The following is a 21,003-nucleotide window of genomic DNA, read 5'->3' on the forward strand; positions in this document are numbered from 1 at the left end:
ATGTTAGCCTGGGCCAGTCCATCAAGGATGGCCTCCTTAATAAACTTTTCTAAGATCTTCCCCAGGATAGAAGTCAGGCTAATGGACTGACTTGGTGCACTAAAGCCTTAGGGGCTACGCGTGGCTCCAACCACCCCTGTACCACGCCCCAAGCGTCACAGATGTACTGGACATTGTCTGGTCAATCCTCCCCTCGGCGCCCTCACGGGTGCCCCTTGGCTCGTCTTGCGATCGCCTGTGCCCCCACAGGTTCCCTGGGCCTGTCTCACAATGACCTGTGCCCTTGTGGGCTCTCTGGCTTCTCTCACAATGACTTGCACCCTCGTGGATGCACACTGGGCCCTTATCCCTGCACTGCGGCTTTCCCTGCGATCGGGCCGACTCTGGGGGCTTCTCGCCTGTGCCCACTCTTGCTTGGGGCTTTCCTCATGCCTGCCCGCATTGGGGCCTGCTCTTGTGACCGTGCCCGCACTGGGGCCTGCTCTTGATTGGGGCTCAGGTGGCCGTAGCCATGCCTGGCCCCGAACCCCTCTCCTTGGGTCTACAAGTTCCTGTGGGGCTCAGGCAGCCTCGGCCTTACCTGGCCTCAATCCTCTGTGCCTCTTCACAGGGCTGGGGTCAGTGCACCCCTGAATGCTGTGCCCTCTCTGGCACCAGGGTCCCCACACTACCGTGGAGCCCCTATGAGGCCTCCTCCAACCCCTAGTAGCCTCACGCAGTATCCTCAAGCAGAAGCTGCTCAGGCCATCAGGCTTCTCTACTCTGCTTACTCCAGCAGAGCACCCTCTTCCTTGGCTGCTAGTGGGGAACTGACTCCCTGGCCTCAGCCTGGATCATTTATATAGGTCAGGCCCTGCCCCCTTCCGGTCAGCTGACCACTGCGGTTGCCCCAGCAACCGGCACCTCTACCTCTTTATAGGAGCAGGGCATCAAAGTGCCCTTCGACACTGGAGAAGGGCAAAGTGGTATAGGTTTTGCCTAGATAAGACAAAAATGATGCTGTCTGATAGAAAGGAACATCTAACTGATGAATATGTGCTCCTGTACCCTGTTGTTTCAGAGTGATCTTCGGTCTCACCATTTTTCTGTTATCCTCACTACTCCTTAATAGCTGCATATAACAGAAGTTGCCAAGACTAGCTTCTTTCATTTCTGACTTTAGCCATTCATGTCAGTTGGACTTGACCAAAGGAATGCCTCCCTGCCAACCATTTGATTGAATTACAGTAATGCTGGGTTAGCTTGGACCCTCTTCAAATGCCACTTGGCTAATTAAACCAATGCAACAGGTTGCTCTATACACTTTCCTATACTACTGGAACACAAAGGACAATACACACATGCTTTGTGTTCTCTACTGCACCCAAGTAATTTCAGTGGCCATTACAGTTCTTTTCCACCACTTATCAAGCACCAAGTGGGTTGAGTGACACCTGACTCTGAGGCTACCTCCTCCTCCTTTGACCTTCTGACAAAATTTAGATTAAAAGAAACTTGTAGGCATCCAACTGGCTATACAAGAAGTAAAAACAAGACATGACTCCAGAATGTGTTTAGGAAAATAACTGTGACTTTAAATTAAAAATTAAACCCATTAGCTGAAGTTCATGTTCATAACTAAGCCTTTCCTTTCCTCTGGGTGACATGATTAGCTATTTATTGAGTGGTCAAACTATTTGTAGGTAAAAGCATTGAAAAAATGATTCCAGCAAAGATTTGTCCTTAAAATGTCTTAACCTGGACATTTTTCCTACTCCCATAATTGTCAAGCAGCTTGTAACAATACTTCCCTTGCTAGGGAAAACTCTTGTCTACCCCAATGCTCCTGTTTTCCCTTGGTCAGACAGCCCTCCTTCTTATTGCCTTCCCCATCCCCTTTGTGACATATTACCTTTTTATTTATTATATGGGTTGCTACATTCTGTCCAACATTACAGGGATAAGAAAACTTCAATACCTGACAGCACTGCAGACCAATACCAGTTTTCTGCCTTGGCCCATCACTAATCAATATATTCCAGCAGAGAACTACAGTTCCGTATCCCTGCATTTACACATAATGGAGTGGTATAAGTGTCCTTACCATCCTGCCAAGTCTTGCCATACACAAACTTTATCCCCAGGGATTGTGTATTTTCTCCAAGGTCATTAATCCAAATACAAACCAAAATACAGACCCTGTGGGATTTGGTTACAATCACGCCCACAATTGATCATCCCTATTAAGAATTACATTTCAAGATTTGTAACTCAGCCAGCTGTTAATCTATGAAATATGTGATATATTGATTTATTTTGTATTGCGTTAACCTTTGAATGACATATTGTATATCACTAGTTAAATCTCTTACAGAAGTCTATGTTCATTACAACAAAACAGTTACTGCCTTAAACAAACTTTTTATCACACTTCAAAATATATTTGTTTGACAAGGCCTTTATTCCACAAATCAATGGTGATTCACATTATATTCTTAAGCTAATTTTACTGATTGAATGACCTGAGATCCATTTAATTACTTTGCCCAGTATTGATATCAGGTTAAAAGGTCTGTAATTAGCTAGGGTAACTTGTTTACCCATTCTTTTTCTTTTCTTTTTAACAACTGGCATCAAATTAGCTTCCTTCCAGGTCCCTGGCTTTTCCTGAGTAGACCAAGATTTATTAAAAATGAGGATATGTGCATCAAGACCCTTTTGGCCTTCTTTAAGAACTCTCTGATCCTGGAAGTTACTTTAGTCACTACAATAGTTACTGTAGAATAAAAAATATGATGAAAATGCACCCAGCTCAATGCACCTTTCCTCCAAGAATATATCCAATCCTGTTTTGAATCTGGCTGAACTGCCAGCTTCCACATCTGGTGGCAATGAGTTCCACACTTTAATTACACGCTGTATGAAAAAGAACTTCCCTTCTATCACTTTTAAATTTTTCTGCCTGGTAGTTTCATTTTATGACGCTCATTCTTATACTGCGACAGTAAATAATACACCCCTGTTTACTTTCTCTTTGTCATTTACTAGCTTGTAAACACTTACCGTGTCCCCCCATCAAGCATCTCATTTCTAAACTGAATAGGCCTAGCTTCTTTATGGAAGCCCCTCCATCTTTGCTGCCCTTCTTTAAATGTTCTCTAGTTTTTCTATATCCTTTCTGAGGTGTGGGGACCAGAACAGGGCACAGCATTCAAGGTGTGGATGCACTTCCCATTTTGTTTACATTCCATTCTTAATAATCCCCAACATTTTGTTTGCCTTTCTGATGGCCGCTGAGCTGATGTTTTTAGCAAACTGTCTACAATGACTCCCAGATCTCTTTCCTGTGTAGTAACAGCTAATGTAGAGCCCATCATAGTGTAGCTATAGTTTGGGCTATTTTTGCAGAGGTGCATCACTTTACACTTCTTCTTTTGTATGGTGTCAGATATCAACTTCCAAATCTATGAGCCACTGTTTGGTACTATTGTTCAGTGTGTAGATTCCATCAAACCTATCTGGGCATTTGTAAAGATTGCAGCTTTTGATTAAGTGCTGTGCCGTTTGTTGGACACTGCATTTACAAAGGGGGCTGTCCAAGATATCATCTTATGAAGTGTTTTGAAGTATCTGTATCCAGATCTCACTCTTTTCAGCTTGACCCATGCTTCTCTGTAAAAGTCATGCCCAATTGGGGGATTCATTTGGTGTTGGTATAAAATGCTGTAGGGAGAGGTCTGACCTTTCCCAGCAGTTGGCCCACTCCATTGCTCCCCATAGGTTTGGTTCAGCATCCCCATTGTCTTCCAGGAGCTTGTGGGCTTCATGTACAAACAGTTTATGACTTTTAAACCTCTTATGCTTCCATCTGTTTGGGTCTTCAGTTAACAGTTGATGAAGCAGATGATTTTCACCATCTCTTGCCTCTATTGCCAGTAATGATGTTAGGGTCTGTCTTCTTATATCACTTGGTCTAATGCCCGAGAGTACAGCAAGTACATCTGTGATTTTTCCAACTTTACACTTATCTATACTGAATTGCACCTGCCATTACGTTGCCCACTCACTCAGCCATGCCAGATCCTTCTGTAGTTCCTTACAGCCTACCTTGGTCTTTACCACTTGGAATAAATTTGTTATTGGCAAATTTGTCCATCTCACTACTCACCACCTTTTCCAAGTCATTTATGAATATGTTAAACAGCATCCCTGTGGGACCCAGCTGTTTACTTTTTTCCATCTTGAAAATTGACCATTTATACTCATTCTTTGCTTTCTATCTTTCAGCCCACTTCTGATCCACAAGTGGACATTCCTTGTAATCCCATGACTTCCTCATTTAGTTAAAAGCCTCTGCCAGAGGACCTTGTCAAAGGTTTCTTGACAGTCCAGATATACTTAGGTCAGCTGGGTTGTTCTGATCCACCTGCTTATTGACACTCTCAAGAAACTCCAGTATGTTGGTTAGGCATGATTTTCCTTTGGCAAGTCATGTTGATTCCTCCCTGGCAAGTCATATTCATTCATTTACTGAACTATTTATTTTGATTATTGTTTCTACTAATTTTCCAGGAACAGAAGTTAGTCTTACTGGCCTGTAGTTCCCTGCACCCCCTCCAGAGCCTTTTTAAAATATGGGAATCACAATGGAAACCCTCCAGTACTCTGGTACTAAGGCTGTTTTTAGTGAAAGGCTGCATGTTACAGTTAAGAGTTCAACAATTTTGCATCTAAGCTCCTTCAGGATTCTAGGGTGAATGCTATCAGGTCCTGGTGATTTACTACTGTTTATCAGTTTCCTCTAAAACTTTATCTATTGAAACCTCAATTTGGGTGAGCTCCACTGAGGAGTGGATCTGATGATAGAATTTCCCTAACATCTTCCACAGTGATGACAGATACAAAGAATGCATTTAGTTTCTCAGCAATAGTCTTGTCTTCCTTTAGCAGACCTTTTACACCCTGATCATCCAAAGGCCCAACTGACTCCTTGGCAGGTCTTTGGTTTGCAATGTATTTAAATAAATTTTTATCAGTATCTTTTGTGTCTCTAGCAAGCTTCTCCTCAAATTCTTTCTTAACTTGTCTTTACATGTGCTAGTTTACATTTGCTTTGTCAGTGTTTATGCTCTTTTTTATTTTCTTCATTATGATCTGACTTGAACTTTTTGAAAGAAGCCTTTTTTTCTGCTTATTGCCTGTGCAACACTGCCATTAAACCATGCTGGCTTTCTTTTGGTCCGATTACCATTGTTTTTGATTTGTGGTATGCATTTGCTTTGTACCACCAGTATGGTGTTCTTAAGCAGTTCCCATGACACCTGCAAGTTTTTCACCCCTTTAGCAGTCCTTTTTAGCTTCTGTCTAAGTAGCTTCCTTATTCTGGTGTAGTCTCCTTGTTTTAAGTTAAAGGCTATTGTATCAGATTTTCTTGTCTCCCCTCCTACATGGATGTCACACCATTTGCATTGTGGCCATTACTGCTGAGCAGCTCAGTAACCCTTGCCCTTTGCACCAAATCCTGTGCACTACTTAGGACTAGGCCAAGAATGTAGGTTCCGGGACTAACTCTTGTAGTTTCCAGGACGACTTGCTCCAGGAAGCAGTCTTTATAATGTTAAGAAATTTAGTCTCTGCAACCCAGCCTGATGTTAGATTGACCCAGTCTGGCTGTGGATAGTTGAATTTCCCAATAGTACTGCATTTTTAGCTGTCAGCCTCTCTCATGCTCCTTTAGTATTTCTAGCTTGCTGCTGCCATCCTGGTCTGGGGGGTCAGTAGTATATCCCTAGACACACTTTTTTTTCCTATTTAAAACCTAGATTTCTATCTACAAAGATTTTATGGTACCCCTCCTATCAGTTGAAAATCTAAGTTATAATTTGATGCAGTCTTTGATGTAGAGTGCCACTCCTCCACCAATGTGACCTACTCCATCATTCCTGTATAATTTGTACCCTTGTATTACAGCATCCCATTGATTCCCCTCATTCTGCTATGTCTTACAGATACCTATTATACCTATATGCAAGTGGGGTTCAACTGCCTCAGGGCACAATCCTTGAGGATCGCTCCAAACCATCTCTAATCAAAGCCTATTAAAAAAAGTTTACTATGTCTTTTATCTGGGTTGTAAATATAGAACCTGAGGAAACTGCCTGAAAAATCAGTATTTATTTATCATAAATGATGGCAAAGAAAGTCCACATGTCCTCACTACTGGATGGTCTTTGAGATGCTTTAGAGTGGGGCAATATTTGTGGGGAGGTGAGCTGAGCAGAAAGTGTCAGTCCTAAGCAAGAAGGCATGAATGTTCACCATAATGCAAATGATAAACATGGGTAAAAGATCCATTTAAAGGCAGCGCCACAGGTTAATAAAGTCCATGTTGCAGAGAGCCACTGCTTGAAGGATCAGCTTTCGTGACTTGAACCATCAGGATTACATTCTAACGATCCCCCGACAATGAGAATATCAGTCATTTTTCTAAGCACTTTTTGACCGCATTTTGCCAGATATCCCTCTTACCCTCAACTCTGTAAAACAAACATCAGAATATTCATATCACTTTTTAAAGAAACTCTGGAGACAAGTTGTGCAGCTCAGTTCTAGACTGTAGCCAGCCCTCACAAAGTTGTACATGTGTGGGTTTGTTCCCCCCAGGGGTAACCCGCTGAAAGGAGCCAGTATTGATGACTGGTTCACTATACGCAAGTAGGCTGCCCCTCATGGAGGCATTTCAAATATTTGTACATTGAGAATTTCTTGGGGAGGGCTGCCTCCTGAATCTGCCTGGCATGAGAAGAGGTAAAATGTCAAAATTTAGCCTTTAGAAAACACAAGCACTGAGTCAAACAAATCTGATATCCATCTTTCAAAGCTCTACACGTGTATTATTTTTCAGAAATGACTGAGCTTAGAACTGAATGTGTCTGCTGCCTGCCACAGCTTTTCAATAGTTCTTTGCCTGTTTATAGGTCTATATTTACATCAGAAAATATAACTTCTGTTATTTATGGCAAAGGTAAGTGTAAAGGGCTAATACTTAGAATATTTGCTCTCTGATACTGCATTCAGAGCAAGGAATGCTTAACCCAATGCCATTTTCCAAGCAGGAAGAAAAGTCTATTTTTTTCTGGGTAACTTTCCATATCCATTATTTCAGATTCCACACAGATTCTTTTCATATTTCTATAGAACTTGAAGCTACTTTTAAGCAAATAAAACTCTCACACAAGCCTGCAATACAAAACACAATTGGAAGATTAATTAAGGGGAATAAACATTCATATCCTACCTTGAAATTGTGTAAATTTGATGGTTCCCATCCTCTCTCCATTTCTGAATACAACTTGACCCTAAATAAAGTAAAGAAGAAACTTATAATAGATTTAAACATGCTTTTATAAAGTCTTTTAATTCCATCAACAGTTCATCCCAGTTAACAGTTAAATTGCCTAATGTGGACTTTTCTAACTTAGAGATCAAACACCTGGCCTCTTATAGAAGGACTTTCACAAATCTTAAAGTAGTTTTACAGATGGGGAAACAGAGGCAAAAAGCAGGCAATACATTGCTCAGCAATATCCAGCAAAGCAGTGACAGAGCCATAAACAGAACTCAGGTCCCTGAGTGTCACACTCAGGCTGTCAAGGATAGGTGTAAGGCTTGAGGACCACGTGGCTGTCTCAAATCAAGCCACCACAAGTGAGGAGTAATTCATCTGAAGTCAGGGGACATGCTCAGTGTAAAACCAATATAAGGCCTAAATCTTTCAACGTAAGCATTCTACAAAATAAGACTATTGGTCCATCAAATCCAGTAATCTGATTGTGACAGTGGCTTCTACCAAGTACTTCAAAGAAAAATGGGTATCTCCTTAGTACATCAAAACATCGGGAAATTTTCTTTGGAATCTCATCCCAAATCCTTGCAGTAGAGCAGATTATTAAATAGCACGTGGCAGCCAAGTATGGTTTCCAGCACATTCTTTTCTTATTTTGGATAAATGTCCAGATCCTATTCTACCTACTGTTTAAGTGGACTTAGGTGCCTAAGTGTGATACTGCTCAACCCTGGTCAAGTCCCTGAAAACCATGAATGCCTTTTGTAATACATCTTCATTTGACCCTTAAAAATGAATCACAAAAAAGTATTTACCACTTAGGCATCTAAGTCCCCTTATGCACCTAACAGGGGATCCTAGGTATTATCAAGGCTTGTGAAAGTATTCAGTACTTTTGAAAATCCTATGTACCTCAATAGTTTTAGATGATAATGAATGCCAAAAGGATAACTATATGCTGAATAAACATGTATTGTTTTGAATTATTTTTAAATTTAAGGTAGTGTATTTGAAAGCTTGTCTAATTTTATCCCAACTATGTAGTTGGTCCAATAAAAGATATCAACCTAAGAAATCCTTGCCTTTCACATCTCTTTTAAATTTAAAGCGTTTTAGGGTTGTTTTTTGTTCTTGTATTATAGAACAGAGCAAAAAAGAAGCATGGAAATAGTGTTGACTGTGACCTTCATTAGTAAAGGAGGTCTGTATGTAGTGTACATCCAGCACTGTCCTTTCTTCCCTTCAGAAGTTTGGCACAGCCCTAATGGCCATCATTCCAGACTTATTTAGGTCTCACAAGCCTGCTTTATCCATCTGTGGCACTTTAAGGAGCTATACAACATAGACAGCTCCCGTGGGAAGGAAATCCTAGTTCCTTCATTCTACATCAAAGCAGTTCTTCAGAAATGGATGGTTGACATACAGCTAGATAGCATAGTTGGTAAATGTATTTGCCTGATGCTACTGAGCGAGGTTCACAACATGACTGAAGTCACAAAACGAATGAAGTTGGTAGTGTCAAAAGTAGGGTATACTGACTGGTCTGTTTATTATGATTTACCCTGCACCCAATAGCATGCCTGAAGCCTCAAAAAACATAGTTATGATAGATCTTTGCTCTGTCTGGCTCCTACACAACTGCATAGAATTCACCCTTACAAAAGTGGGCTGAACAGTTGACCCTGGGCTCAGGTAATCGTGGGGATTACTACTTAAGTATGTTTGAGGGTGCAATGTGTCCTTAAAGATGAGAAGAAACATTTTTGCAGTAATATCTTGCACCCTTTAAAAGTGGATAGAGGTGAATGTCCTCCCCCAGCAGAATGAACAGCTAAGGGAGGAATCCTGGGGAGTTGAAAGCAGTGTAGCTTTGCAGTACCTTCAATATAGTGCTGTGCCTTTAAGCCACAATCATGCCCAAGCTGTCTATAGCTGTGGCAGGTGGATATCTTCCTCGTCCAGGTGCTGTTGCCTCCAAAATGACTGCTTCTTGCCTTAACATCCTGCATGTGGTGATATCATTTATTCTCATTGTCATATAATGGCCCATATTCTTCCTGAACTATTTCTGTTCCTTTGGGACTACTTAGATAAGTATACAACTTTTTAAAGAGTTGAATTAATTCCAGAAGCTGGATGTTTCAAATGAATTTTCAGACAGACTCCAGAGTTGACTTATGCTACCAAGTACTTTCAATATTCTGAAATTTCAGTGGGGTGTTTGTTAGGGCCAGGCAAAGCTTTGGTAGCTGATTCGATTTGGAGAAGGTTTGGCCCAATTCGGCAGCCAAATCTCCAAATCTGAATCGAATCAGAAGGCCCATTAAAAGTTCCGAATCAATTTGGAAGCCTTCAAATTGATTCAGAGAGATTCAGAGATTTGGCCATTGACTAAACAGGCAGCAGGCCCTGACCACACTGGACACAGCTGCTTCCAGTTGGTAAGTCTGTTGTGGTAGGTGGAGGGAGGGAAGGGGCATGGGGGTGGGCATATAAATGCCTCCACAGCAAGAGAGGGATTGAGGCTGGGACAAACTGCCCAATCAGGGCAGGGGAGTGCAGGACTTGGGGAGTGGGGCTTCCACCACTGCATGCCACCGGTCTGGGAGGCTAGCTCCAGCAGTCCTGGCTCTGCCTGCCCCACAGAGTGCAGTGGAGTGAGGGCTATGGGGGGGCTGCAGCCACCCTAAAATTCCCCATAGCCCCTGCTGCCAGTCTGCCCTGTGCAGATCTTGGGGCACATACCCGCTCCCATGCCCTCCCAGACTGGTGGCAAGAGCGTCCAGAGGAGCCACTAGAAGAGCACCTCCCGGGCCAGCGGCGTGCAATGGCAAAAGACCCAGTCCTCAAGTCCTGCGCCTCCCCCACCCCAGCTGGGCAGCTTGTCCCAGCCGCAATCCCTTCCTTGCTGTGGGGGCGTTGATCTGTCCCCACCCCATGCGCCATCCCTCTCCCCTCTGCCCACCACAACAGACCTACCAGCTGAAGGCAGCTGTGTCCAGTGTCCTTGAGGATTGCTGCCTGTTTAGTCTATGACCGAATCAGTGCTGAATCTCTGCATCTGAAAATTGGCCGAATCAAATCTGAAGCAAATACTTGCTGCTTTGCACAGGGCTACTGTTTGTTAAGCAGTATGGATGAAGTTTCCCTTTACCAAAAAGGGGAGCATAAAATGTAGGAGCAGGATTATACAAACTTATCTTGCAAACTAGCTTTTTTAAATAGCACTGAAGTGTTCCATGGATTGTATCAATTCAACCTTAATTTTTAAGTATTACTGCTCACACTGGGAAAATACATAGCAGATATACTTGCAGATACACTTATGTTCACAAACTTACTAGTGATATTTGAGCATCAGGTAATCTACTTTCAGTTTGATTTATTATCATAATCTTAGTATTTATTGTTTCAGTAAGTGTCAGGATAACAGAATCTGAACTTAAATAAGTATGGACAAAATGCTCTTCCTTGGTCAAGCCATCCCCACTTTAGAAGATGATTCCTGGCAATAGTCTGGGAGAACAACTGGTTCAAATCCATAATCCTTTTTTTCTGGACGAAGGCTGACACCAAATTTCCACAGCATATGTATTTTGTCTAAAGCTGATATGGACAATTGACATCTTTCTGGTATGATGGCAATGAAGAGTTTAAGAACATTGACATTTCTGTACTGAATCAGATACAGTCAATCTAGTCCAGGGGTCCATAGCAGATACTTCAGAAGAGGGTGGAAGAACTCATCAGTAAAGAAAAGTGCAACAATCTACATATCACATTAGGCTAAAATTACACTTCGCCTTAAGCATAAGATTTTGTTATTAATGATAACAAGTTTGGCATTTGGATAAGTAGTCTGGCTTACTGGCTAGAATTGGGAGTGCTCTGGTAGCCACTGGTCTGTGATATGACTTTAGGCAAGTCAGCTCACCTCACATTTCAGTTTCCCATCTATAACATGGGGTTGATGATAATCCTGGCCTCCTTTAAAATCTATTCCTAAAAGTGCACTACAATTATTAACAATTTGCACAGAAGTATCCAACACCTGGCTAAATCAGAGACAGATTCTATTTCACCTATTAGGCTTCTGCATACACTTAGACACCTAAATGTGATTCCATTTCACCCTGTTCAAATACCTGAAAATCTACATAGCATCTACTTTAATACACCATCATCTGTCCCTTATAAATGAGTCCCAAGAAAGCATGAGGAGGAGGACAAAGACCCATCCACCTTCTGCTTTAACACTTTTTCAGGGACTTGAGCAGCTTGAATAGACTCATACTGGGGCATCTAATCAACGGACTGGAATCTGACCCAAAGTGTTTAGTCTCAATGATTTCTTGCAACAGTAAATTCCACTGTCTAATTAAGCATTTTCCTGAAAGATAAGCAGGGGTTTTTTTGCATCAGTTTTGATGTTAGCAAGCTTTTAAAGCTGAAAGCTGTCTTGCTCTTGTGAAAAAAGACCAGATTTCTAAGTTTCAGGAGCTTAACAGAGGGTAGTCAACTGGGGCACCAGCCAGGGGTGCCTGCTTAGAGGGGGCACAAGAACATCAGTCACATTTGCCCTGATACCTGCCTCTACTCCTGCTGAAGGTGCAGGTTCTGGTAGGTATGCCTTTGCTAAGTTATAGTTTATTAGATCTGTTCAAATGCTATCAATATGGAAATGACCATAAGATTTCATTGTTTTCATATTTTACTCCCTGAGTTCCTGATATTTTCCAAGTTTATTGCATCAGCAATATTTTGACCCATCTCAAAGATGCAAAAATGTAATTTCTCACCTGATGATTAAAAAGAAAAAATATTCACACTGATATGCTGTGGAATTATTCACTGATGTGGATCAAATAGTATTATTCTAAATAAATGTAAGTATTTGGATAAATTAGGTATTAGAAATAACAGCTATAAATTTAAAAGCACTGTGTTGACATTTTCCACTTTGTAAAATGTGTTGAAATATATTATTGTTGGCAAAATATGAACAAAGCTTTCAGGTTACGCTGAAGAAAGTATACACTGGAAAAATTATATGACAATTTATTCCCCATGATGCATCAAATTATTCACAGCACAGTGTTTTAACCAAAAAAGGCTCCTTAAATAATGCAAGTAAGTCAGATAAGTTATTAGCTGAGGAGAGACAACATTTGCTTAATATTTTATCAGTCTGAATATTGCTTAAGGTGCTGTTCACAACCTTCTTGAAAAGTTACATCTATGATGTGTGTTATATACATAGATATAGTTGTCAAAAGCACCACTGCGAGAAATTTAAGGTTGCTGCCTAACATACGTATAATTCTATTAACACTAATATTTTAAAAAGTAAATCGCTCACAGCCTAGTGGGGCTGAAATATGTCCAACATTCAATTTATAGAATTGAACTGAACTTTTATCTGTAGAAGTGTCATTACTGGTCCAGGGCTTAATATTGCCCACACTGCATCAGTCAGGTATAGATTTCAGGGAAATTCCTTACATGCTGGCTCTTGCATATTGACTCTAAACTTCTTTAATGTTTAGAAATATTGTAACTTAAAACAGTAACAGGGAATTATAAGAAGGTAGATAGTGGCATTAACTCCAAACTTCAGCTACTGTTTCACTCAAAGATGAGAAAATTTCAGTTACACACAAAAAGGGATATAATAAATAAATAATTTTACTCTTTTTATGTAAGAAATCAATAGAGGCAGAACTTATAAAGAAGCCTGCCAACATTTCAGACTTACGTTTCATGGGAACAAGTCAATGATTTAGACTGATATTGCACAAGAGATAACATCTGAAGATAACGTATTACTTGTAATTTAATGCATATGTTCCATGACCCCAGTCGACTCAATACTTTGAGTTCAAGATAGTAAATCTCAAGATTTATCAAGAGAATTGCCTTCTGTAGACTGTACTCATAAATTACTAACAATATTTTTTCTTGATCTAAGTGAATGGAACATTTGAATAATGGATATGTCTAATGCACTCACTAGGCCCTGACCTTGCAAAAGCGCAAGCAAGTGCAGTCATTTACAAACATAAATAGTCCTGCCAAGGTCACTGGGACAACACCTGGCTACAAAGACTTGGCCTTTATGGGTATAGGTGTTGCCTGTGACTGTATCAACACATAGTACTCCGTGTTATGACATATGATCTTTTGATGACACTATAAATGTGTGCTAGATACTTATTAGCAGTTGGTTCTAGCAGTTTGACCTCTTTGCTAATGTGCAGATGCATGATTTTTTTTTTTTAAATAAAGGGAGCATTGATTCCTTCAGAACTGGGTTCCCAGTGTTGAATTGAAGTTTCCTGGGCAGACTGCGAATTTTACATCTATAGATATAAAGTATATAGATGGATTTCTCTAACAAAAGTTGAACGCCCTCCTGAATTCCTTAGACATTATTTTGTAAGATCACTTAATACAGTATACACTCCATTTAGACCAGGGGTGGCCAACTTGTGGCATGTGTGCCACAAATGGCATGGTCAGCCTCTGCATGTGGCATATGGCAAATTATGGTGGGGGTAGGAACAAAAGCCGAGCAGCAAATCAGGCAGGGGAAAGTGATCTGAGTGGTATTTGGGGAGGGCATGGGGCTTAACATGTGACAGGTCTGCCAAAAAAGGGTGGCCTCACTGATTTAGACAGTCTCACTCTGTGCACAGGATTTAATTCCAGTGCACACTGAGTTGCCTCTTGGACAACCATAACAATCAAATGATGTCATAATGCCCTATATATTCACTGAATAAGCATCTTAAATACTGGTTATTCTTCTGCACTATATTTTGTTCAGTTTACTTTCTTCTGAACACAGAGTTACATCCTTTTCAAGTATGTGAAAGTGCCACTGTAGGACAGGGGGGAAGGCTCCCTGACTACCTGCAGAGATGGATGTCCCTTCCCCACCCCTATTTAGGGCAGTCTGCCCTGCTCCCACCTTTGATATAAAGTGAATAGATGTAGTGCAGGAGGCTGCCATATTTGTGGCCCTGGTGTACTGGGTCAATCACACAGCTCTGAACCTTTCCTACACATGTCCTATGCCTCCGCACATGGCATCCAAATTCACTTGCTACCCCCTTGGCCTCTCACTGGGCTGCACTTGGCCTCTGGCCCATTTAGGCCTCAGGCCCTACTCAGTGGGCTTTGAACCCTTGGCCTCTTACTGAAGCACTCCTCCAGCCCCTTACAGGGCCGCACTCTGAACCCTCTCTGGGTCATTATTCTCTACCCCCTCTCTGGGCCGTACTTTACTTTCTGTAGGCCTCAGATCTCTCCTGGTGGACCCTGGCTCCTCTCTGGACTTTTTTCCCCTCAGGCCTCAGGTCCGTTCCAGTGGACCTTGGCCCCAACCCTTTCTCCTCTATGGGGTGACCCACAAGGTGATCCACCCTCACCTTTCACTGGGGAGACACTGATGTGGCATTTCCTGGAGGCTGCCCCACCACAGGCAGCCTCACCACACCATCCAATCCAGCAGGGTGCAGTTTCAGGGCTTACCCAGGACCCAGAAGGAACCTCTTGCATCTCCAGAGTTCCTACCCTAACCTCCAGTGTTACAAGAGCTGCAGTCCTCAGGCCGAGCAGTGTTACTCCTTTAGCTCTTCAGATGTAACTGCCAGTACTGCTCCCAGGGTCTGGGCTTATACCCTGTCTCCCTAGCCCTTCTCCAATTAGGTGGCCCCTTGTAGTCAGGTGACTACCTAATTGGGCCTGAGTCCACCTGCTGGCTGCTCCACAGCTTGCCTGATGGTCTTAAAGTGGCAGGCACAACTAATACACTGCCACAGCCACTAATCAACTCATCTTCCGCAACTGATACATCTGATTTTTCTCAATACTGTATTAAAATTAGATACAGTCTCAATAAAAACTTTAATGTATGCTTCAGTTCTGGAAAACACCTCAACATATGCATGTGTCCCATTACAGGCACATGCTGAACTATTTTCATGAACAGATTAATAATTTATAAATTTAACAATATTATGTAGCTTGACCTCCTGTCTAATAGTTACAGAATCGTATGCACTGGGTGCATCAACATGTGAAATTAAGGCAACTCAGTAAACTCCAGAGCTGTTTGAGCCACAGTCAGCTAGTCCTGGATGAAGTGTCTACACATGCACTTAAGACAGCAGCTATTTGAGCCGAAGTAGAGCAAGCCCGCAGCTGGCTGGGCTGACCGGGAGCAATATATGCCTACAGTCAACATCGGCAGATAAGGTTCTTTGGGTGAATCTGATATCTTTTATTAGACCAACTTAAGTAGTTGGAAAAAAAAATTTTAAGCAAGCTTTTGGTTTTAAAAACCTGTCGTCAGACTTAGGAAGTTTCTGCAGTTGGTGTGTGATCTTCCTAGATGGAATGAATAGTAAAGCAGCCAGAGGCTGGGCTGGAATGCATGTGAGACAAGCTGTCAGTGAAGATGTAAATTGAGGAGTCGGTGAATGAGGGACAGGCTGGGTGGTGGGGGAGAAGGGGGATGAACATAGCTGTTAAATAGTGGAGAGGTACCTGGGGAGTCAGATATCAGGCAGGTTATGATATGTCATAAATCCAATGTCTATATTTAGTCCATGATTTTTAGTGTCCAGGAGGTTGATGAAGTGAAGTTCATGGGCTCGTCTCTGGGAGGTGTTTTGTAAGTTTCCTCAAACAGTCCCTGACAGTACTATCCTACAATGGAGTTAGTTTACTGTGCCCTAATACTGGCAGGCATGTAGACTGCAATACTTTATTGCGGAACTAATTAGTCTACTCTGCAGTAAACTGCATGTGTAGATGCACCTTGTGACTCCTAAAATATGTGGTATTCAGTATCTCTTAGAGCATACCTTTCAGAAACATAGTCAGTCTTGATTTAAAGCTTCAGAAGCTGCAGAATAAATAACACTATTACAATGGTGACTGTTGAAGATTTGTAACTTATATCTATTTGAATTTGCCTAGTTACAGCTTCTAGCCATTGGCTCTTATAATGCCTTCGCTTATTTAATTAAAAAAGACTACTACTATCAGAAGTTTTCTTCCCATACAGACCATGAACAAGTCACCTCCTATCCATTTTAGATAACAAAAGAGACTGAGTTTCTTGTGTCTTTAAGGCTGATCTATACACAGTTTTTATATGAGTTTAGCTATTTCATTGAGGGGTGTAATTGTCTACCAAAATGGTTAAATTGATATAACCCCTGGTATGAACATAATTTACCAGTATAATGCTGCCTTATACCAGTTCCATTTATTCCTTCCTCTACAGGAACATCTATAATGGTGGAAGGCAAAGTTATATGAACATAACTATGTCCACATTTTGGGGATGGTGGAGTTATTTCACTTTAGTTGAGTATTGTTACAGAAGTACAACCTTTTCTCCACAAGTCAGTTTTTTAACTTTTTCTAAACATCCATTTTTTCAACATCCTTTTTGAAATATGGACAACAGAACTGTAATCTAATAATGGCCTCAGTATAGCCATATATAAAAATATCACTATCCTAATTCTGCTAGGGATTCCCTTGTTCTCAAATATAAGAACTAAATCAGCTTCTAAGACACTGCTTTCAAAGATTCTGCCCCTCACCCTGTTAACCTGTAATTTTTTCCTGAATGAGTCATAACAGCCATTCTGTTATTCTCTTCACAGTCACTACCTAACAGATCTATAATAGTTATCCCATTTGCCTTCATGAAACCATGGGCAATACATTAGCTGTCTCTCAGCTGTCTGGGACATCCTTAGTATTCCAAGATTTTAAAAAAGTTATCAGTCAACTTATGAATTTGGAAACCACCATTCCACTGATGATAAATATTTCCCTTTTGTAGATGCTATTTCACATCCTGCTGCATTAAAATTAGAACAGAAAGTATTTTATCATTGCTGTATTATGAACTTATATATAGAACCTATAAAGAACATAACTGATCAATGAATGCTTTAAGATTATTTAAGATTATCTACCTTGACAGTTTTACTGACTTCTGCCCTCAGTTATGGTCCTGTGCTGATGCTAAGATTCTCTTGCTCCTTTTTATATTGAATACATTCCTTACAGTCCTTAACCCTACTGGCAATAGATTTTTCATTCATACCTTGAGTTTCCCCTATCAGTCAATAGGGAAGGACTTAAATACATGCCTAATTGCTTTTCTGAATTGAATCCAAGTCCTGAGAGTCTATCAGTTCTCAAAATTCACGTGTTTGGGATCTAAGCTCAAAACACATGATCTTGTCACACAAGGGAATGAGAGTTAAAAGTCCAGACAGGGAGAATCTCTGTGATGGCCTCCTGGCATGTCAATATATTTCACAATGCTGCTTTCATTCTTCCTCCAGACAGTAGTAGCCTTGCCTCCAGACAGTAGTAGCCTTGTCTGCTGGTGTTTCAGATCTCCAGCTAGATCACCCATCAGTCCCCCTCTCCTAGGGTAACAATATCTTAGTTCCAAGGAAGTCTGCTGAAATGAATAAGAACAAATATGGCCCATTTACAGTCTTCTTTCCTCCTTCTAGACTTCTTTTCAGTTTCACTTTCTTTCCAGAGCCAAGACCCAAAGGAAGTTCACTCAGCAAAGTTTGAAACCAAATAAAGAGCTTATGGGTGCATCCAGACGAGCATGCACATACAGTTTGTAGTGCCTCCAAGCTGTCTGAGGCACCGCAAACTATAGTTTGTGACATATGTGCAAGCATTTGTCACATTGCTAATTTGCAGCACAGCAGCAAAATTCGATACCTGACACCAAAATTTGATACCAGGAGATCCCGGTGTCAAAAAAGCCATGGGGAAAAAAAGCATGCACAGCCAGAAACAGAGCCTGCCCAGACACAGCCACTCTCTGGCTGCCAGCCAGGTTTCAAGCAGCCAGATGGGCACTGCTGCCATCCTAGGAAGTACCCAGGATCCAGGTAAGGCTGCTGGGGCCAGCACAGGTGCTGTCCCTAGCCTCCGTTTCCACACCTTGGACAATTTTCCCTGCACCAAACCCCATGTGCAGGGGCATGAGCAGCAGCAAAAAGCAGTAGCACAAATTTATGCATGCTAATATTTTTGCTGTGGCAAACACACACCTTTGCATGTGGGGATGCACCCTACAAAATAATTCCTTACTCCCATTCAGGACTTAAGCTTTTAGTATCTCTTCCTACCCTACTCAATTCTTCCATCTTTTTTTCAGGTTAACCAATAAAGCTTCCTCCCTGACCTCTTAATTCCTTCTCAGAGGGCTACCTCATCACTGAGTAATATAAAATGCAAAAACAATTCTAGGATCAGGGAACTTTTTTACAGATGAATCAATCAATTAATTAAAGTTAGCAGTGGTTTATGTGCAAGTAACCGTGACCTAAATGTAGCAGTAAGGGATAATTCCCTTCCTGAGGCCTGACATGATGACATCAATATGAAGTTGTCAGCCATCTTTGGGTGTGTTAGTTGTTTCAATAAAGCCCTTTTGAGAGCAAGAAATCCTCCTTGCCATTTCCTGAGTTATGAGATAGCACACTAAATACATTTGTATACATGAAGAAAAAATAGTCCTGCTGCAAGTAATACGTACTTGGCATTTTAAAATACAAATATTGCAAAGTAGATAATAAGTATGAGGGGAAAAAAACATCATGAATAATCTGGTGTTTATTAAAACTTTACAGAGTGCCCTAAACCCCACTATTCCAAACTAATTAAAGTATTATCAGATTTAAAAAAATAAATTTGGTTAATAAGGGAATTGTAAAGTAGCAGTTTCAAAATGAAAAAAGCTGGAAGTGGGAACTAAAGGTAGCAATGAAATAGGTTTGCCCAATAAGATTAAGGTCAATAAGAATGGGTTAAAAAATGTGTCAGGAACAAAATAAAGCCTAGACATGGAATATGCCTATTAGTAGATGGGGATAGCAAAATATTCAATATCAATGCAAAAAGACAGAAATATTTAATGATTTTTTTTTATATATATTTTGAAAGAAGTTGCATGATTTATCTATAGTGTCTAGTGGTAATGAAATACTTTACATTTTAAAAGTGTCTGAAGCAAATGATACAGAGAAAAGTTAAAAATGTTTAAATGTGCAAGACTAGATAACTACTATTTTAAATTCACTAAGGATATGTCTGAGTCACTGTTGAAATTTAACCAATCTTAGAAAACTGAGAAAATCCCAGAAGACTGGAAAAAGCACAAATTATGTCAGTATTTAATAAGGATAAATGGAAGAGTTTGGGAACAATAGATCTATTCATTTGGAATTGATTTCGAGCAAAAATAAAGAATTGCAAATACAGGACACAATCAGCAAATAATACAATTAATTCTAATCAGCATAATTTTTTAGAGGACAGGTCCTGCCAGGCAAACTGAAACTATATTTTATGAACTTACAAGTCGATTGACAAAGGTAACTATGTTGACATATATTTTCCTTGATATCACCCAACATTCTGATTAAAAAATCTTTACTACGCAAAATCAACCTTGAATATATTAAATGGCTTAAAAGCCAGGTAACTGATAGGAAGAAGCAACTATAAATGGAGAATGATTATCTGGTGCAGTTATTTTGTTGTGGGATACTATTGGATCTATTCTTGACCCAACACCAAGCCAATGACATAACATTTCTAGCAGGTATGTCAAACAGAAGGCTTGCAGGCCAGATCCAGCCCACCAAGCCCCACTATCTGGCCTCCAGTGCTGCTCCTGGATCTGATTAGACCCACAGTGGGCACAGAGCATACTGCTGGCACAGGGCTGGTCTGAGGGTTGGGTCAGGCCCATGGGCTCCCTCCTTTTCCCCCTTCCCCAGAATCTGATCTGGCAGCTGCTCTAGCTGGACTGTACTGCACGTGGTGCCTGTTCCAGACAATTTGGTATCTGCAGCACATGTCCCAGATCAGCTGGAGCAGCTGCTAATCAGGTATGCTAGAGAAGGGGTCTCAGAATAGCTCAGATCAGGTATGCTGAGTGGCTCTCACACCAGCCACACACCAATCATCCAGCTCATGGGACCAGATGAGTTTAACATCCCTGAATTGTAGGGTATCGAATTAATTATTGTCACAGGCACACTCGAATGAATGGCCAGGCCGGGTTATAAGTCAGCAGTGTGCTAGGCCTCGATGCAAAACTCTGTGGACGAGTGGCGTCTGCTACCCTCACCCGCCTCGAAACTGCCTGACAAACAAAAGCAAGGTAATAATAGCTGGCGTGAGTCAAAACAAAACGCTGCAGCCCAAAGTTTTGATATGGCACACAATTGGTCACCGGGAACAAATTGCTGAGGGAAAAGACGACTGATTGGTCACTGGAAATAAAACGCTACAGCCTAACAGTACAAAAGCAGTCGCGGGAAAAGCCCTGACGGGGGAAGTTTGGAATGAAACTTCAAGCGTCAAAGGGCCCGTGGACTGATCACCCGCCAGGGCCGTCCCTTCCTTGAGCACCATCTCGGGTCGGTTTTTGAGGCCTCTGCGAAGTGACTAGCGTTCCCCAGCCATGAAGCTGCTCCTGTTTGCCTTTGCAGTAAGCATGCAAGCCTAACTGTTAAATAGTCTCTTGAAATTTATGAGCCACTTGTTAGAAATATTATTAAAAATGCATTATCAATAGCAGATTTAGGGAAAAAAAAGAAAAAAAAAAA

At 41.2% G+C, this 21,003-nt stretch overlaps 1 protein-coding gene across 1 annotated transcript in view; it reads right to left on the minus strand.

The window, feature by feature from the left end:
• The window catches only part of GABBR2 (gamma-aminobutyric acid type B receptor subunit 2), a 1,005,856-nt gene that overhangs the window by 386,106 nt on the left and 598,747 nt on the right, over positions 1-21,003 (minus strand). The window contains exon 8 of the mRNA XM_019540184.1: positions 7,277-7,337. Within this exon, the coding sequence (XP_019395729.1) occupies positions 7,277-7,337 (61 nt within the window). The remainder of the gene's footprint in view (positions 1-7,276; positions 7,338-21,003) is intronic.

The sequence above is a fragment of the Crocodylus porosus genome, unplaced genomic scaffold (genome assembly GCF_001723895.1).
Source record: "Crocodylus porosus isolate Cpor-Errol unplaced genomic scaffold, CroPor_comp1, whole genome shotgun sequence".
NCBI lineage: Eukaryota > Metazoa > Chordata > Crocodylia > Crocodylidae > Crocodylus > Crocodylus porosus.